Raw genomic sequence first — 19,401 nt, 5'->3', positions numbered from 1 at the left:
CAGGACTTCTGTAGGTGTCTCAGCCATTACATTCACTCCAGTCCTCATTCAGGCTTCACTCCAAAGGGTCTCTAGTGATCATATAGATAATCCATTTATTATGTGCATTGGGATTCATGACCTTTGACCTTAAACCTATATTACTCACTGCGGTCTCCACATATAGCTTAATATCTGGAGACACCCATAAAAAGCATCTCATAAATATCTGCCTCACTGTCTTGTTGCCACTTTTATGTTTTTGTCACTGGTTAACAGACATTGACGTAGTTAGGTCATTAGCTGTAAAGCATGGCAGAGTGTTGGTCAGCATTTGCATATATATTAAAGAGAGAAATTTCAGGTTTCAACCTAGAAACAAATGAAACGTCCCTCAGAGCTCGCAGTGGCATTCTAAATTCACAGTGCCATCAGTCCTGCTACAGTGCATCTAAATTAAATGATCAGCTTCAGATGTGATCCTCATTTGCAGGGATTAACCTCCGTTATCCTAATTGGCAGATGCCCCTGCTGTTGAGAAGCTGCCCTCTCTGCCTTAACAAATAGGCTTAACAGCATGGGTGGTCCTGCTGAAATGTTTGTGGCTCGCATCTCTTTTGCTCACAGACAAGTGTCTCCTCTGCTCCAACATGTTGACAAAACAGCAGCACTGTTGTTTGTCATAAATGTTTGCCATATCATCTGTGGGTAATAATAGGATACACAGCAAATTACTTTCACAGATGATTTAGTCCAGCGTTTCTGACTATTTCTATCCTTATTGTATTGTAGAAACTACAAGCAAATATGATGATTATTGCACTCTGTCTCTGTGCTGTGTGTTGTCATTGACTGACTGTTGCTGACAATAGCTGAGCTGTGCTTGTTTTAAGAATTGCAAAGTAAGAAAATTAAGCTGTAGGTCAACAATAGAGGCTACTGTATAATAATATTTTACACAAGTGGTCACAGTGTAGATCAGTTATTCCCAACCAGAGATAGTAGTAGCCTCCCCTAATTAAAAAAAGATATATATATATATATATGTGGATATATCTAAGCAAGCAGAGGTTTAAACAGTTATATAAACGTAATACATAAAAAGTTGAAATATTTGGCAAAAAAAAAAAATGACTAAACAGTTTAAATAATGAAGTTATGGATAGAAGTGAAAAACAGGCTAATGGATAGAATAGGTAGCTAAAGTAGTCAGTTAATATTTATAGTATGCTAAACAAAATAATGGATATATGGCTAAAACAGCATAAAGTAACAAATAAATGATAGGTAAAACAGATAAGCATCCAAAATGAGCTACAATGGATAAATGGCTAAAACATTTAAAACAGCTGAAATAGTTTGCCAAAATATTGGATGAAGAGTTGAAATAGCCAAACACAGTTCATGGTTAAAGAATAAACAGCTGAAATAGTTAAAGTAATGGGAAATTGTTGACACATCAAGCTTCTGCCTCTGCCTCAAACCAATCAACTGAAAACATTATTGTATCCACTTTTACTTAATTAATAACATCCCATTTAAAATTACTTCAAAAGAACACCTGGAACACAACAGGGATGAGGGGTTGAATTAATCAACAAGCTGTGGCAGCATTATTGTTGACAAAACGTTTGGTACTATTGCTCTATGGTTAACCGCTGTGGTGACAGCAAAAACCCACCAAAACAACCTGATACCTGAGGTCAAGCCTCTTCATTTTAATGTGGTGGCAGAAAGACTTCTAGACTACTCTCTAGGACTGAAAGTACTCTGAACTGTGATAGATTTAATCAAGGTGAGTCACCCACTCTTATCTATTTAATCTTTGTCTCAGGTTCAGTGCCCGAGCCACTTGCTGGCGGCCTACACTTCAGCGTTTTCCATTAATTTCAAACACATCATTCATCTCTCTTTCTGGGTGCCATGAGTGTAGCAGTCTCTCTGTGGAGGTCTCCAATATAAAAAGTTGAGAGTTATCACCTTCATATGTTTTTTATCCCTCTGCTTTTAATTGCAGTGGGCACAGGAAAAATAGTAACTGATTTATCTGGGTGGTCAGTGAACAGATAATGTTTTTCCATTTTACAGTCAGCATATTTTGGCCACTTAGAGACAAAACAAGCTGTAAACAAAGCACTGACTAAATGTACTTAAACATGCATTAACAGATTATTTTGGCCTCTTAGGGGCATAACAACATAATGTAAAAACAGCATTCAAATATTATCATGTTTTAAAAAGCTGTTGTGGGGAAAACGTTAGCATATTTACATATCCAGAGTAACATCAGAATGTATTTGGAGTTTGTTTCTGGCCAAATTCAAGTCCAATATTCACTCTACATCGCAAAAATGTATTTGCTATTTATAAATACAATTACTAGGAAACAGTCAGTTGGGGAGGTAAGACTGAACCAAACAACAAAGTTTGGAAAGTAAAGCAAGAATTTGTTAACAATACTGAAATGCTACATAAAGCTATAATAAAAATGGCATCAGGTGATAATTGTCACTATACAAAACCCCTCTTACACACACATGCTAATTCAATCGATTGTTATATAAAAAGTATTGATTAAAATAACTTTAAAGTCATTTAATTATCATAGATCTGGAGTGAGGAATTACTTATTATTTCAAACCAGAAACCTTTGCACACTTGCATTCTTTAGATACCCATTGTGCTTTCATAACTGGGAGACATAATGGCTAAGCTCTCATTCACAGCATGTTCCAGCTGTGATGCATTGATTCACGGTCTGGTTCTCCAGGCCTTAAGGCTATACAGCATGTCCCTTATGCTTATTAGGATGCTCAACAATTCATAAACCCAGGGTCTTTGATGTTCCCTGCCCAGAGGCTTGACTAAACCAATGCATGAAATCACGAACCAAAGACAAATCAAAAAATACAATTTACTTACAAGGCTCTCCTGGTTTTTCTGCATCGTCTCTCAACAGCATAATGTAGATGTAAGTCTTTCCTTCCATCATGTGGATGTGCTGCCAGTCAGATTGGTGAGAATCACTGATCCTTGGAGATACCACCTCTGACAGTTGGTTACTTCTGATAAATCTGAGCTTCAAATTCCATTAGTGTCCTTGGAAACAGATGAGAAACAATCACAACACAACGTCCATTTATTAGCTGCTGTGGAGCTTTCAATCATATTACATGACCTTCATCAGGTATCATGTATTTGAAAAAGTTCAATTCTTGTTTTTTCTGCGTTTCTAAAAACTTCAGTAACTTTTCATCCATGCTGGCTTTAATGTTGGGGCTCAAGCAATCTCATCACAAAATCCATTTAATCAATGTTCTGGAGCTTTCAAAGTCATGGCAGGGGTTTGATTGTCAATAATATGAAAAGGATATTAATCGCAATATATTTAATTAGCTATCCTCCCTTAAATTATCAATCAAATGGTTTTAAGAACACAGTCTCACCACAAGATCCATCTTCATCAGAAATATGAACTGCACTTTCGTGAAAATATTACTGGTCACACTCCATCTGCTGACAAAGATCAAGAGATGTGAGATAAACAAAAGGTTTTTGCAATGCCTAATACACTTTTTTTTTCTTTTAAACTATCTATAAAAAATATGTCTTCTATTTGTCGCCGTTCTTTGTTCTGTATCTAAAGGATATAAACTTTGCTAAACTTTGATTGAAGCAAAGATCTTTTCATCATTGCAAAGAGCACACTTACATAATTCGATTGATTTATTTGTTTTCCTTTCATCCATGTCCCCTCCTCTTATGAAATCCAGAGAACACAGAGATAGGCTGAAATTGACTCTGGTATCAGTCCGACACTAAATGCTCCTTTGAGAGCTTAGGGATATAAGAGAGGAAATCAGAAGGAAGCAAAGTTAAGGCCATTTTCCCAAATCTGTTCAACATCATTTTTGTAGGATTCAACAGGAACAGAAGTTCAGTGGGATCAGCTGTATCACTTTTTTATGAAACACGGACTGTGGCACATATCCTATATAAAGCTGCAACAGCAGATGCTGGGAACACAGCTTTCAATCTCCATGTTAACGCTCAAAAACAGTCACCTAGCTACTTGCCTCTGTATAGTACACACAACTCTCCCAGCCAATCCAGCCCAGGTCTAAATACAATACAATCGCTTCACCCAGACGAGGCGGCACACTTCTAAACGCTACATGACTCATATTTTCCTTGACTGAATTATGTCAAACTGAGATCAAGCATCCTGTCATTGTATGAACATGTGGAACTGTTTCCCAAGCTTGTTTACGCCGGTTGAGCATGAATTAAAGAGTGTAGCTCTGTCGCTTTCTTCTATAGTGTGTGCTGGCAGTGACAGATCACTCTACATACAGAATGTAAGTAAATATGTAAGAGGAATGACTTTCTAATAACCTGTGGCGTGCATTAATCATGACTATGTGTACCCTTTAAATCACGATCAAAGAGCGGCACAACAATGGACCTGGACCAAAGTACTACAGGAAAAAATAGGAAATTATTCTTCTTCTTTTTTTTGTCTAGTTGGTGGCAGTGAATTCTGTATGTCCACTATATATTCAAACTACTGTTCTGCTTTCAGTTATGAGGTTTGGATACACAAATAATAAAAACAACAGGGAATTTTGCCTTCTCCAGCTTGAGAAGTGAAAGTATGTTTTTAGAACGGATACTTTTCTCTATTTTTTCAGTAGTAGCCCCATTGTGTGTTATCTTTGGCTATCGTTCTAATACCAGCTGGCATTGTTTGGAAGTAATTGTTGGCCTGTGAAATGCTCATAAAACTCAAGGTAATAGTTTGTTTTTAGATTCTCTGTTATATGCAAATGAAAAGATCAGAGCCAAGTAAGACGTCCCCCCCTGGAAGTCTTTGTGTGGAAGAGAAAGTCAGGCATTTGTCATCATTCATTCATTCGAGTGGTAACCACTGTGAATTACAACCAAGTGCTGGAGCCGATCTTGACCACAGAGGTCATGAAATCAGTCATATACAATGACTTGCTCCTGCAGCTCTGCCTTTGAAAAACTGGGCAAACGTCTGATGTTGATCAGCATGACTGCCGGGCCACAGATCAGATCAGATTTGGCAGACAACCTCTCTTTAAACCAGGAGTCGGCTTCTCAGGGCTGGTGTGAGGACAGCAGAGGTGATCAAAGCAGCCTCTTAGCGGTTTGGATGGAGCTCACTTGTTTGCTCAATCGCTCACCCTTTTAAACTTTCCCTTATTTGTCACATGAATATTTAACTGATGCCATGAATATTGAAAGAAGCTTGAAGGCAAGACACCTGTCTCACATTTTCAGAATCACCAGGAATCTGAAAATAACTTCATGCTTCTTCTCATTGGTTGGATCCTACAGCCTGTTTTATTAATTCTGACAGCTTGTATCTAAGGTGCTATAAAACATATATTTTCAAGATCTCAGACAAAGTGATAATCAAATACATAATCTGAATATACAACAAAGCATATTTGTATATATGTGATCAGCATATTTCAACTACGGGGCCTAAGGGTTGATGTATTTAATATATGTGCAGGCTATTTTATGCAGCAACCTTCAACCCTGGAAATCCCTTTATTTACTATCATTACAATTCCTATGAATAGTTAATCATATTATATGCATGCTCATTTCCACTTCATGGATAGAGCTAATGAAACATTAGACCCAAGAGCGGCTGATCTGAGAAGCCAGGCATGGCAGGGCGCGTTTGTTAATCTTTTTACGGCACATGGCATCTTGCCTTGGCTTAATCGTCTCTTCTTCATGGTGCCGAGCACAGCCAGAGGTCCACCGCACTCAAAGGCAGGAAGTGGACCAATAAACCTGAGGAACAACAAAGGGATTAGCTCAAATAGCTGGAGTTTCATTACACCAAAGCAAACTCAGCAGGTCAGTCATACCTGTCAAATATTGTGAGTGAAGTGCAGCTGGCAGTGAGAGGAACTGGAGCAAGAGCTGCTTTGACTTTTGACTGGTGGAAGAAGGAGTCACATCCTTTACTCAGTGGATGATGAGGTACTAAGATCTTTAACTTAAGTAAAAGTAGAAATACCACAATATTAAATACTCTATTAAGAGTAAAAGTCCTGCATTCAAGTATAAGCAATGAAGTGCACTGAAAATATCAAAAGTAAACATACTCAAAAAGACAAGATTTAGACCACAAAGTAAAAGTAATGTGTGATGTATGAGCAATAAAATACAAGTACTTGAAGTACATCTAACCTATCTTAAAGTATGTGAATAAATGTATTTAGTTACTGTCCATCATTGGTTTCTGTCTGCACTCATGTAAATGATGTTAAAACTAGTTTTGCAGGGTTGAAAATCTAAAGCTATGAAAGTGTTGTTTTTTTTTTTAACTTCTTCAGAAATTGTCTATTGCTATTGTCTTTTAAGGACACTGTGACCTGTAGCTGCACAAAATGAAGTGAAAAAGTACAGTCAGTTACTGAACTAATTTCTTTCTGATCTGGAGTTTCCAACCCTTTGAGCAGTCTGTTACAAACACATTGTTTCCTAAAGAACCTAATGTTCTGCTTTCTGATAATAATACACGTTCATATCGGCTAGAACATCAAGCTTTCTGCTGTCTTACTGAAACTACAGATATTTAATCAAGTCATCATCTGTTTCTAAGCTTATCATGAATAGAATGCTAGCTGAGGAGGCATCGACTGTGAAAGACAAATATTTAAATGGAAATGACCTGGATGTAGCTCGTTGAACATTATTTTTTCACTAGCAGGAATTGACATATTTGCATGAACAACTTGACTCTGAAGCTTTAAGTGAGCGTCTCTGGGAGTACAATAAAAAATGGATCAGCGTTAGGCCGCGGCCTTGTCAAAGAGAGGAGAGCACTTATGAAAATAAGCTTCAATTAGACAACAATTTTATATGCTGCAGTGAGTGAGGAAATTAGTATGGACTGTTCGTACACAACTGCAGTAAAGTATGATGAGGAGTTTGAGTATGAGGATAGATAATTAAACTTCCACCATCTTGTATATTTCTAAATAATTTATTTCATACAGTTTGGGTGAAACACGCTCAAATTTTATGGCAAGTTAAATTTCCTGCCAAGATAACTCTCTTTACATACACCTATAACAAAATGAATAATGATAATAATACAAAAACAAGTGGCTTTAGGTGTACACAAATGTGAACTTAAGCTAATAAATACTTACAGTACATTTGTAGCTTCACAATGGTATGCACTGCACCAGTGTTACACGCTTTGCACTAACAACAAACCAAACAGTTCTTAATTATACACAACACAATATCCAGTTTGTGAATAGACAAATCTAGATTACACATAGAAATACTGAGTAGTCACAGTAAGTGCACATTAGAATGATTGTTGATTCAACATCCCTTTTTAATATTATCTCACTGATAAACAACAACCATGCCAGGTTACCAAAACATCAAAGATAATATTAAGTGACACCTGTGGCTGAATTTTATACTACAATTGTTACGTACAAATCTATTTACATTCACCATTATAAGAGGTACATTGGCAAATTCACACAGTTACACTGAACTTTACTGACGACAGAAGACAGGCACCAAACAATGTTGGATAATGAGTCTTTGAAGAATTAGAGGAATACCCCTGCTACAGCTAGCAGTTGGTTAGCCTAGCTTAGCAGACAGAGTGGTAACAAGTGGAAACAGTTAGCCTAGCTCTCTCCCAAGGTGACAAAATCCACCTAGAAGTACCTCTAAAGCTCACTGACCAACACATTGTATCTTATTTGTTTTATCTGTACAGAAGCCGAATACTTTACAAGAAGACATATAATGTGTTAATATGCTTTTGATATGGTGATAGGCTGATTTCAGAGCTAGGCTAGCTGTTTCCATCTGCTTTCAGGCTTTGTGCTAAGCTAACTAGCTGCTGGCTTCTGCTAAATATTTACCCTACAGACATGATGAAAGGCATCAATCTTTTCAACTAACTCTTGGCAAGAAAACTGAACAAGCAGATATTCCATAGTTCTTTTAAGCTTTTGTTATCAGCCATACACCCAAGATAACTTTGTTTTTCATCATTTCTACAATCAACAACGGTGTTCCTCTTTAATTTCACTTTCTACACTTTTTGTTTTCAGATAGAATGTGAAGCGAATTTTAGAAGTGGCACAACTGCAAGAGAAAAAACAAAATTGCAAGCAATGTCCTTGCCAGTTGAAAAATGTTTCAGCTTGAGTGATAGCTTGCATATTTTTTAAGCAGGTTCACTAGACAAAAGTAGAGAGAGCCTGGAAAGAACTGGAGCTTCTGCTCAGTTCTGAGTTCAGTTAGAGGCTGAGTTGAACATTTGATTTGTGTGTCAGTTGCTAGTTAGCTTGTAGCTAACATCTGTACAGATGGCACAGTACACTGGCTATCTGGGGAAAATGAATACAATCAATCCAGTGGTCAAATTAGTGTGAATGAAAGACAAAAATTCACTTTGCTTTCTGTCTGAACCCTTTAAATCAGCAGTGTGTTGAGATTATTATTATTTTTTTTTTTTACAGGTAAAACTGGACCTTCTGGATGCTCCTTCTTGCATGAACATGCAACTGACTTTCAAGTCTAATCTTGTAAACTGAAAAGAACAATGACAGCACCGATGTGACAGGGCCAGTCATGCTTGTCACCTTGCTTTGCTTTACATACAGGCTCCAGTAGTCTGTGCTGACCTGTCAGTTTCAACCTCCTCCAGCTCTAAAGTGTGAACCTGACACATCAGTGGAGAATTCAGGAAATACTTTTCACAGTTTTCACAATCAAAGGATTTAAGAGTTGAAGCTGATGATGGTTTACGAAAGCATCACCAAGAGTTCTCATCAAACTGCATGTACTCCTCTGTATTATGAATTGGAGGACTGCTTTAAAATGTGATGCAGTGCCTTCTATTTAGCTTTTATGCTTGACAATAAAACAAAGACAGCTGCATAAACAAGCTTGTACAAGAGAATTTTATGTTCCTGGCAAGGCATTAAATCACACATGTTGCAATAACATGAACAAACAACAATTACAGTGACATTACTGATAGTGTAGCCACAATGCAATCAGTATGGCACAACAATCCATAGTAATTCATTATACTTTACACTGTATATATACTGTACAATGTTAAATGACTCCTCCCAAGTAAATGTAAACATTCAAGGACTGAGTTGCTTAAAGGCATTTCCTCTCTAGAGCTGCAGCTCAGCCCGCCAGCCGATGAAGATTGGATTGAAAGTGTCACTTCAAAACACTGAAACGGGCACTCGTCAGTGATCAGCACAGAACTGCTGGAGCGCCTCAAATAATAAAACACATGAAGCCTGTCATAGGCTCAGGATGACACAAAACACGAAGGAAGGCTGTACTGATAAAAGGGAAGGCAAAGGGCAATCAGTCTCTCATGAAAGTGATAGTGCAGAGAAGGGCATTTGTACTCCAAAACCATCACTGTGAATCAGTGTCACACTGGTCACCCGGTCTGAAGCCTCAACCATTTGGCATGTATGGAAATAAAGTTTCCTGCTGGTTATCAGCCAGTCTTTCTTTGTCTGTCTTCCTACACAGTGAGGAAAACAAAATGCTGCACGCCGTTTTTGGTTTCCTAAAAATATGCTTTGAAACATACTGTATACTCCACCACTCACATTCAGCGCTCAAACACAACCCCATGATGCACTTTTCTTTGCCTGTGATGTCACTGCACACAATATAAGAATATAAATAACAGGACAAATCAGCTCCTTTTCTTCTGATGCTTGTGTCTTTGCACCAGCCTGGTTCATTTGGAGATGCAGGAATTCACTAAGTGATTTTTAATCAGCACGTAATTACATCAGATTGTGTGTCTGCTGGTGCAGTTCACATTTGGATCCCTGACCTAACACCATTAATACGTGACATTTCACTTTGCGCGGTTGTCTGACCACATGGGGAACTTAATAACAATTGACCAAATGATCCGTAATGAGAATGGCTCACAAATTCAACCGCACGTGCTCTGACTCATGAAACACAAAAACAAAAATTCAGTGATCCTCATTCAAATGTGCGTAAGCTACGCTTGTAAAGTGATGCGCTCGCATTTTTGTCACTTAAAACCTTTTTTTGGAGAAGCGCGGAGATTAAAAGCTGCTTAGAAGCTGATTACGGTCACACTATTTTCCTTCACTGTCCACTGTCCCCGTCACATTCAAGCAACACATCCTCCACGAGTGTATGTGTTAATGAGGAGATGTGTATTTTTTTAATTCTAGAGCTTAGATATGCTGTGTCTTTTCTGCCTAAAGTTTGGCATGAGAGTATTTTGAACAGCTTGGACGTCTGTTTCACTGTATGAGTCATATGCTAGACAAGTCGTCATGACAAGAGGACGAACCCCTGCGTGTCTTCGGGCTGCATCGTGTCAGCATGGTGATCTGGGTGCTGAAGTTGTTGCTGCTGCCAATAGATGGGTGCTGATATTTGGTGTCAGAGCCCATGTATCTCTGCAGGTGCCACCTCCGCCACTTCCTCTTGATCTCTCCTTGGACCTATGATGGAGTAGAACAATAAAGTCTGGGTAAAACAGCCAGTGATTCACCATATAACCTTACTGTAAAAATGAAAAACCAATGAACTTTGCAGACTGCAAGACAGTTTTAGTTATAAAATGAATTCAAAATGTATTAATACTCACATTTAAAAGAGAGAGACAAAGTGAAGAGTCTCTTTTTAGTTGTTTTGCATCTCTTTGTGGTGCTTTTGTGTCTTGCTTGAGTCATTTTGCATTTTTCTGTAGTTGTTTTGAATCTTTTTTTCGTCTCTCTGTGGTTGTTTCGCATCTTTTTGTAGTTGTTTTGTTTTTGTCTTGTTTTAGCCATTTTGTGTCTCTTTCTGAATCTGCCTCCCTTTGTAGTATTCTGTCTCTCTTGTTTTTTTGTAGTTGTTTGACATTCCAACAAGAAATGTTAACTGACACTTTGGTCCAGGGGCTCTGAGCCTGTGCCCAGGAAGCCATGGGAATCCACCCATGATACCAACAAGCCAATTAACTACCACCTTTGGACTTTGGTAGCAGAGGTAGGAGGGTGCCCTTCCTCAAAAATCCCCAAGTGTTACTTCCTTATTCCCTATAGTCTTGTTTCCTTCACTGTACCTACACTGAAGTTCTAGTGCAAACCTGTAAGTGCATTTGTACCTAATTCACAACAAATTGACACTGTACATGGTGGCCTGTATGTTTCCCAAGTTTTAGTAATCACCTCTGAAATATTTATATGAATAGTTTTCCCATTTGCAACTTTCTTCTACTGACCTACATAAGACAACAATAACTCATACCATGTACCTCTTTCTATGCAAAAAACTGATGCATTTTACATTAAACAGAAGAAAAACTAGGTGTTTGGTATGGCCACTGACAGCAACCAAAGCTGCAGAGATAAAGAACAGAGAGGAAACACTGAAAGCATCCACAGAAAATCTAAAGAATAAGAGACTGCCAATTCAGAGGAGGAATATCAAAGATAAGCTCCAGCACAAAGATTACTTTTCATTCAGGACAAGTCAGACAGAGGGAGGCGAACTAAAAAAGTAAAGGGACCTTCTGCAGCTTGAAAGCAGAGGAGGCATTAACATTGCCTCACCGTGATGATAAGGAAATGGGGAGTGATGCAGGTTTTTTCCCCCTTCAATCTGGCAGGTTTTGCTATACAGAGTAACTTTATCAGTTCCAAACTGAGGTACCAGTTTTCAAATCAAAAGATCTTCTTTTTCACATTCAAGCCACACATTCAAGTATGCTGCAGATTAAAAGGGCAGTCCACTTATTTAGTCTTGCACTTCTATAAAGTTTGGGGACTTGAAGGAGACAGATTAAAAAAAAAGAAAAGTTATTCATTTACTTAGTATAATTACTGGGGAACAAATTGACCCAGACGGTGAACTTGCTGTTGTAGGTTGTTCTGAAAGCTCCCATAAAACTGCCATATGAGACCCAGCAGGCTTTAATATTTTGTATGGTTATAGCTGAAAGGTTTATTTTAAGAGAATGGAAATCTACCTCCTCTCCTTCACTTTAAGAAGCAACATGGTTTCCTGTCTTTATTTAGAGATTAGATACTCCACATCTGGCTCATGCAGTAAATTTGCTGGTGTTCATTCATTGATTAAATCAGAAAGCAAAGCAACTCAGCTGTAACTAAGTAGAGTATGTTGATTTATGTGCCCCTCTTGAGTGTGGCTTAATGTACAGTCCTTCTGAACTAGTTTTTAAATCATACTCCTTGTATATATCTGGACTCTGACAGTGTATAGACAATTCCAGCCTGTGCGAACAATGGAGACAATGGAGAACATATTTAGTCATGCATGGGAAATGACTTGCTGCTGTCTGTAAGTGTGTGTACTGGGATGGAGACCTGTGTGTCACTGTCTCTCATTTGTGTTTTTACATGCTAGAAACAAAGAAAAAGAACAGTCAAAACTGAAGCAGCAGAGGATCACTTCCAGGAAGACTTTTAGTCCCTGGTATGCATCAAGATCCAAAAACACTGTATCCAACATTTCCCATGATGCAGTTCAATAACATATTCCTAAAGGACCACCTCTGTAACATACTGGAGAACTTACTTGTTGAAACCTCTTTCTAATTTGACTAAAACTACAATAAACTGAAATAAAGACTAACCTCTCTTTTAAACTTTTCATTTCTTTACACAGTCTGTACAAATCTTTGACTTTGTGAATAGTTGAAGCAAAAATGGCACTCCTTCTTGAAGTCATAACTCAGTCAAATCTAAACACACAGACATGGAACACACATATTTACACTTTCCGAGGATATTATTATCCCCAGTGTCCTTTGTGAATATATTTGCTGGACATCACTTTAAAAAGATGCTTATTATGCCTCCAGAACTTGCCTGAGAATCATTAAATTTTTTTGTTTTCTTCACTATCAAAGTTCTCAAGCAACCATTGTCTGTATGTCTATGGGTACATTACAAACACGTACTGGTAACAGCTAATGGGAAAGATGAGCATGGTTTCAAATTTTAAAATGAATAAAATAATGAATAAGCCCTTCTTGGGCTTTTTTGTCTCCCTGCACAAAATGCTTATGTCATGTGATTGATTTTGTTTTTATATATGAGAAAATTTCAGTAATTTCTGTCTTTTGTCGATATAATATTTCATGTGTTTTGTTGTGACTTGATATCCCTCTAATGTAACAAATAATGAACATGGATCCAGGACCATATACCACTCCTGAGGCTGTAGTAATTCAAAAACTTAATGATACTACACCACCAAGGCTTCACACTCAACAAAAGGACCCCTGAAAATTGCACCAGATTAAAATTCAGGCAGCGTAGTGTCAAGCCTTGCCATCCAGCCCATCACTGTGACTCAATCTGGCCCAGTACTGGGAACATAACTAATCTGCCCACAGAGAGCCTCTGCAGACATCACTGAATAACTCCCTGCCATAAAGGCTGTGCTTTTTACAGCCCTCTCACCCTGCAGGCAGAGCACAGAAAATATGCCGCGAGGAGGTCCAAGGGAAGAGAGATGGCTGGAGCGGCCAGCGCTGGTGACTCATGCTCACAGCTCCATCCACCTTTCAGGACTGTGTGTGTAATGCTGCACTGAGGGAGGCACACAGAAACTACAGATAAACTAAAGTGTCTCAGAATTACCACAGCACGACTGTGGGCTATCTCTGCATGGGAATCCTGAGCTTTAAGCAATGTCTTTATACAAAGTGTTTACATCACCATGGCATGGAGGCGGGGGGTACCCACCTCTCCGTTGAGGAAGCAGTAGAGGACTGCAACCACAAAGCCCTAAAGGGAAAGAAAAACACAGATAAGAGAGCAAAAAAAAAAAAAGTCATGGTGAAATGTTCAGTGAAATCTGTTTGTCTTTGCTAATTGAAGAATTTAAGAATAATGTGGTTTTCAAGTCAAGTTAAGCTGCAACATTCATGAGACATATAAAAGGCTTAGACTGACAAAAACAATGCATACCATGCAATGGCTAGTTTATAGTAATAACGAGAAGGAGGGATGTGAGGAAAGATGGGAGGAATGTGCTGGAATGGTTTCCTTGGCTTCCAGCCGCTCTGTAATGCAGCTGTGCTGTCGGGCTGCATTCTCCATCATTCCTCATCCTTATGATGAACTAAAATAACACCAGGGGCTTAAAACGGTGACGCTGCCACTGAATCCGGCCAGCAAAGTGCCTGGAGACCTGCCACAGTTTTGTGCGCGGGTTTCTCCAACAGAAAGACTCACAGGTCAGGTCTCACAGGATGCCAAAATATTACCTTGGACCATGAATGGACTTCAATTTCAAAATTAAAGAACATTTTTTTCTAGTTCATTGACCTTCTGAGAAACAATTTCACACAACGAATCTCATTCAAACTCTACTATAAGACTTCAGGGAAAAAAAGAGAAGTTTATAATCACTTGTTCTTAAAATGTTGGTATCATACCTGAAATGACCCCAGAATCAAGTCAAAAACCAGCCGCAGCTCAGTCTTCACTTGCTCTGGGATGAACGCAAACACTATAAAATTGATCCCAAACAGTGGAATCAAAAGCAGCGTTGATTTCGCCAGTCTCCTGGAACAACAAAGCAAGAAGAAAAAAACTGATTCAAATTTCTCCATCCACTGAAGACACTTGAAATGCAACTCCAGAGTACTTTTCATTTGACATTTCAGCTCAGAGGGCCGGAGATGGAAGTAAAAAGTGTCAGATGGAAAATAGCTCATGCATTATTGCTGGCTTCAGAGATGCTCTCCATCACAGGAAAAAAATCACTTAAACACACAGAGCGCTATATCTCTGCATAAAGCAGCTGCCAGAGGGGAGACTACAGTGTTCTGAGTGCCACATGCTAAGGTTTTCTTTTCTGAAGTCCAAAAGGATTTGTCATCCTGTATTGCTCTGAGCACATTTAAAAAAAAGTTAAAGGGAGTCATAGAAAAAAAAAAGGAAATTTAAAGCACCAGTTGTACCTACAGGACAAATATGTGTGTTTTAATTTCAGCTTTCATTGCTTATTCAAGATAATGTTAGTTTATCCTGTGAATGCAGTTTGTTTTCACAGAATGGAGAGTAGATTCAGCTCAACACAGAAACTAGTAGAGGATTCCCAATGTTCTTAGAGTGGTCAATAACATTTCATCTTATCTCAGCTAATGAATAATCCAAATTTACAGCAAGAAAAAGACGTGAAATTACACTCACGAGTACTGGTTGGACTCGTTTCTTCCGATATCTGGGCAGTTGATCTTCTGCCGAAGTATTCGAATGATACAGATGAAGAGAATAAAGTTCATCTGCGGAGAGTATTCAAGTGTCATGTGAGGGCAGTAAAGAGGTATTTTACACTGTAAAAGGAATTTAATGCTGGTGGTTAATGAAATGTTTATGAAATCACAAAATTCCTAGATGGAAAGAAAGCTTCTTCTACACGTTTTCAATGGATTTAGAGGAACAGGAGCCAGATGCTGGATTTCATCTTGCTCTGATTGGATTGTGGTGGTGCCCTGTGGGAAAGTGAGCATTCCTAAATTGTTAATTTGGGTTGGACCTCTGAACCGGCAGCACATCACACACACACACACACATCATGATGCACTCACAAACATCACTCAGCTGCTGCAGAGAGGAAGAGACAGGGGGATATGACAGCTGGGCTGCTGATCCTGATCCTAATGTGAAATAACACAACTAAACCTGCTTTGTCAACAACTGCTGCCAAGAAACAAAAAAAAACAGACAAAGCAGGACATCAGCAGACATTAGTGAGGGATAAGAATTTGATCTCAAAGACTGTTTGCTTTGTGTGTACCATATTGTCTTTTTTTTAAAATCAAAGCTGGTGATGCAATCACTGAATATCATGTTGTTGATGAAATAGTTTGACATTTTGGGAAAGAAACATTTTTGTATTCTTTTCGAGGATTACATGAGAGCATACGACTATAATGTACGGTAGTAATGAAGCTACAGCCAGCAGTTGTTAGCTTAGCTTAGCACAAAGACTGGAAATGAGGAGATGGCCAGTCTGGCTCTGTCCAAAGGAAACACATTATATTTCATTAACTATATGTATGTCACTGGCTGGTGTATGTAGTCCTTTTAAAGTCTGACTTGGGTTTCTTAGACTTTTTGAGAAAGGAACTAATATATATGTTACTGTAAAGGCTCCTGGAAAATACAGTGGAGTTTGATATAAGTGCAGGGAAAACAGAGACAGTGTTCAAATGCTAACATCAAAAACAAAGTGTAAAGCTGATAAATTGTGGTCTTACAGGGTATTTGGTCAAACTATTTCTTGGCTGGTGCAGTCACTTCCCAGAGGCTTGTTGTGACTTGTGTTTCATAACCCCTGTAAAACCACAACTTTGGTTTCTGCACGGATCAATAAGCGATATATAACGTGTTAATTGGTGAGGTTTAGAGGTGCTGGTAGCCAGATTTTTTTCAACCTATGCTAAGCTAAGAAGCTCATTGCCTTCTGTGACTAGCTTCTTAACACAGAGAAATGAGAGTGATATAACTCTTTGTAAAACAGAGCAAATAAGATTATTTCCATGAAATGTTGGAGTATTGTTTTGGTGAATCAGATCCAGTGCTTTGTATGCAGCTGTCTACAGATGTTTCTTTAGATGTTATTACTGCGTTCAAAATGAAAATAGAAGAAAAGACAGTGATGAAGATGTTGCAAAATGAAATAGATGATCACTTTGACCTGTCAGTTAAGAAAAACAAATTGATGGTGATTATTCTGCCAACTTTCCAAGTGTAATGAGAACTTTGAGGTCATTCTGACCTCCCAGTTGTGCTAAGATACAGTAGGAGAACCAAAAAGATGTGGAGTTCAAAAGCATTCACATAAGTTACTATGACAGTTAAGTCTGAGGTGGATTGATAACTGACAAAGATGTTTTTCTCTCTCAGTGGCAATTAGTTTTACTTTGGAAAAGTGTGACTTGGGAGCTCAGTGTGCCTGAATGTTGATGTAAATAGAATATGAGTGCTAAAAAGCTAAAAAAGTGCTTAAGGCTTGTAAACTTACCAGGATTGATGCCAAAATAGGGGTTTTAATGATCCACCAGAACACATCAGTGTTCTCGATTATATCCCAGCACCTGGTAAGACATGAAACGAGATTCATGTTAAGGACGTTGCAAATCAAAGCAAAAGGGCAGGATTTTATACTGGCAATTTCTGGTGTTTTTCTTACCCCACATCATTGTAGTAGGCTTTAGCGATACTCCAAGCTGTGATGAAAATTGTCGGCCCTCCTGGGGACATTTCAAAAAAAGATATAAAAGTGTGAACCAAAGTTATTACTGCTATCCACCGGCAAGGGTCACAACATAAAGGCAGAAAAAGGAAGACATTCTCACCCCAGCCGATCAGAATGTAAGCCCAGAAGTACTTCCTCTCAGAGAAGAAAGAGACGGCCAACAACGCATGAAGATAAAGGCCTTCCACCAGCAGCCAGAAGAAACTGGCCATTATACAGTACTGGAAGAACACAATCACTGCTTTGCAGCCAACCTGGCAATGGACAACAGTACACAAAAGCATAAATAACACAATGATCCTCTGTGGATACATACTGAAATAGAACAAGATGACAATGACGATATTACAATGTAATTTCATTTCTTTAGTGACAAAAAAATGCATTTAGAGAAGAGAAAAATACATTTTGATTTTTTTTTCCTTTTGGTACAGGCTGCCTATATTCAAGCTTTGAAATAAGAAAATTTATTTTTGCTTTGAGATTAAGCCCAGCACACTGACACAAACACATGTCAAGTCAAACTACAAGGACAAAGTGTACCACAATGTTTCACATAGCAAACCGAGGGTGGCACAAGTCAGCCGACATGCCTTTGTGCATTTGATTGCAGGTTAATCGGAGTACAGCCACCTCTGAGCCTTCTGTGAATAATAAATGACAGGCTAATAGTGAGGTGATAAAAAAGGTTATTTTACACTGAAAAAAAATCATTTTTATAGTTAAATATTAGCAGCTTTATTTCCCTAAAATATGTCTAATAACGGGAATTTCTCTTAGGTACCATTTCAGCAAAGCAGAATGATGAATGTACACACAATAAAGATGCCTTGAAAGTTATTAAAGAATTGACTCAGCACTTTTATAAAGGCTTAGTTGTTTATACATAATAGCTCTGTAATTAGAATAATAAATCATTTACTAATGCTTTATATGTCAGATATAACCCTAAATAATTACATTAGCTCTATAATTTCTCAGGATGACCCTTTAATGGACCATTTGATCACTAACCTTCTGAACAAAAACTGACTTACTAAGAACTTATTAACATTTACAACTGCAGAACCTTTAATGTCTTATTAGCACTTTCAGGTGCAGATGATTTACTCCCATTTGTTACTGGCTACCAAATATTAGAAAGTGAGAAAATCATCATCATAATTATTCTACTGACATTCATAACTGCAGATATGTAATTTATTATCCTTCATTAACAGCTTGCTGCTACCAGAGCTTGAGACTTGATAGCTTATTAAAAAGTGAGACACTCTCTACATTAGAGAGATTTCACTCAGTGAACTCTACGCACACCAAAGTGCATTCACCAAGCACTTTATTAGGAACTATTAGGAATGATCCAGCATAAAATTATGCAGATACAAGGAAGGAGGTTCAGTTTCTGGTCACATCACACAGCAGAAAAATATGATCTTAGTGATTTTGACCATGGCATGATTGTTGGTGTATTTCTGAAACTGTTGGTCTCCTATAGTTTACTCTGAATGGTGTGAAAAACAAAAAAAACATCCAGTGAGTGGAGACGTAAATGCCTTGTTGAGAGGTCAGAAGACAGACAGACAGACTGGTTGGCTAAGGGAACTCTGTACACATGTGGAGAGCAGAGAAGCATCTCAGAATGCACAATACGTGCAGAAGACCACGTCAGGTTCCACTGTCAGCCAAGAACAGAAATCTGAGGCTGCAGTAAGCACAGGCTCGCCAAAAATGGAAGACAGGAAAAACACAGGAATCTGAGGAATCTCTGACGAATTTGGCATCAACAGCATGAACCCAACCTGCCTTGCATCAGCAGTCTAGACTGCTAGTGGTGGTGGTGTAATGGTGTAGGCCCATTAATACCAATCAATTATAGTTTCAGTGCCGAAGCCTATCCAGGTATTCTTGCTGACAATTTACCCATCCCCTAATGGCTATTTCCAGCATGTCACAAAGGAAAAGTTGTCTGGTTTCATGAACTGGTTTCATGAACGTTTCCAGTCACCAGAACATCTTTGGGATGTGGTAGAATTAAAGATTCAGCATGGGCCAGGATCCCAAAGGAATGCTTCCAACGTCTTGTGG

At 38.4% G+C, this 19,401-nt stretch overlaps 1 protein-coding gene across 2 annotated transcripts in view; it reads right to left on the bottom strand.

Annotated features, from left to right (window-relative positions):
- Positions 1-6,993: 6,993 nt before the first annotated feature.
- The window catches only part of vipr1b (vasoactive intestinal peptide receptor 1b), a 45,070-nt gene continuing 32,662 nt past the window's right edge, over positions 6,994-19,401 (bottom strand). For both annotated transcript variants that reach the window (XM_018673826.2, XM_018673829.2), the window contains exons 7-13: positions 17,417-17,570; positions 17,251-17,311; positions 17,083-17,155; positions 15,246-15,337; positions 14,486-14,615; positions 13,791-13,832; positions 6,994-10,535 (exon numbers count right to left, since the gene is read on the bottom strand). In XM_018673826.2, coding sequence (XP_018529342.1) covers positions 10,344-10,535; positions 13,791-13,832; positions 14,486-14,615; positions 15,246-15,337; positions 17,083-17,155; positions 17,251-17,311; positions 17,417-17,570 — 744 coding nt within the window. In that variant the 3' untranslated portion in view covers positions 6,994-10,343. The remainder of the gene's footprint in view (positions 10,536-13,790; positions 13,833-14,485; positions 14,616-15,245; positions 15,338-17,082; positions 17,156-17,250; positions 17,312-17,416; positions 17,571-19,401) is intronic.

This window comes from Lates calcarifer, linkage group LG24 (genome assembly GCF_001640805.2).
Source record: "Lates calcarifer isolate ASB-BC8 linkage group LG24, TLL_Latcal_v3, whole genome shotgun sequence".
NCBI classification, from domain to species: Eukaryota; Metazoa; Chordata; class Actinopteri; family Centropomidae; genus Lates; species Lates calcarifer.
Note: the sequence above shows the minus strand (reverse complement) of the source record. Positions and strands in the feature narration are given on the sequence as shown.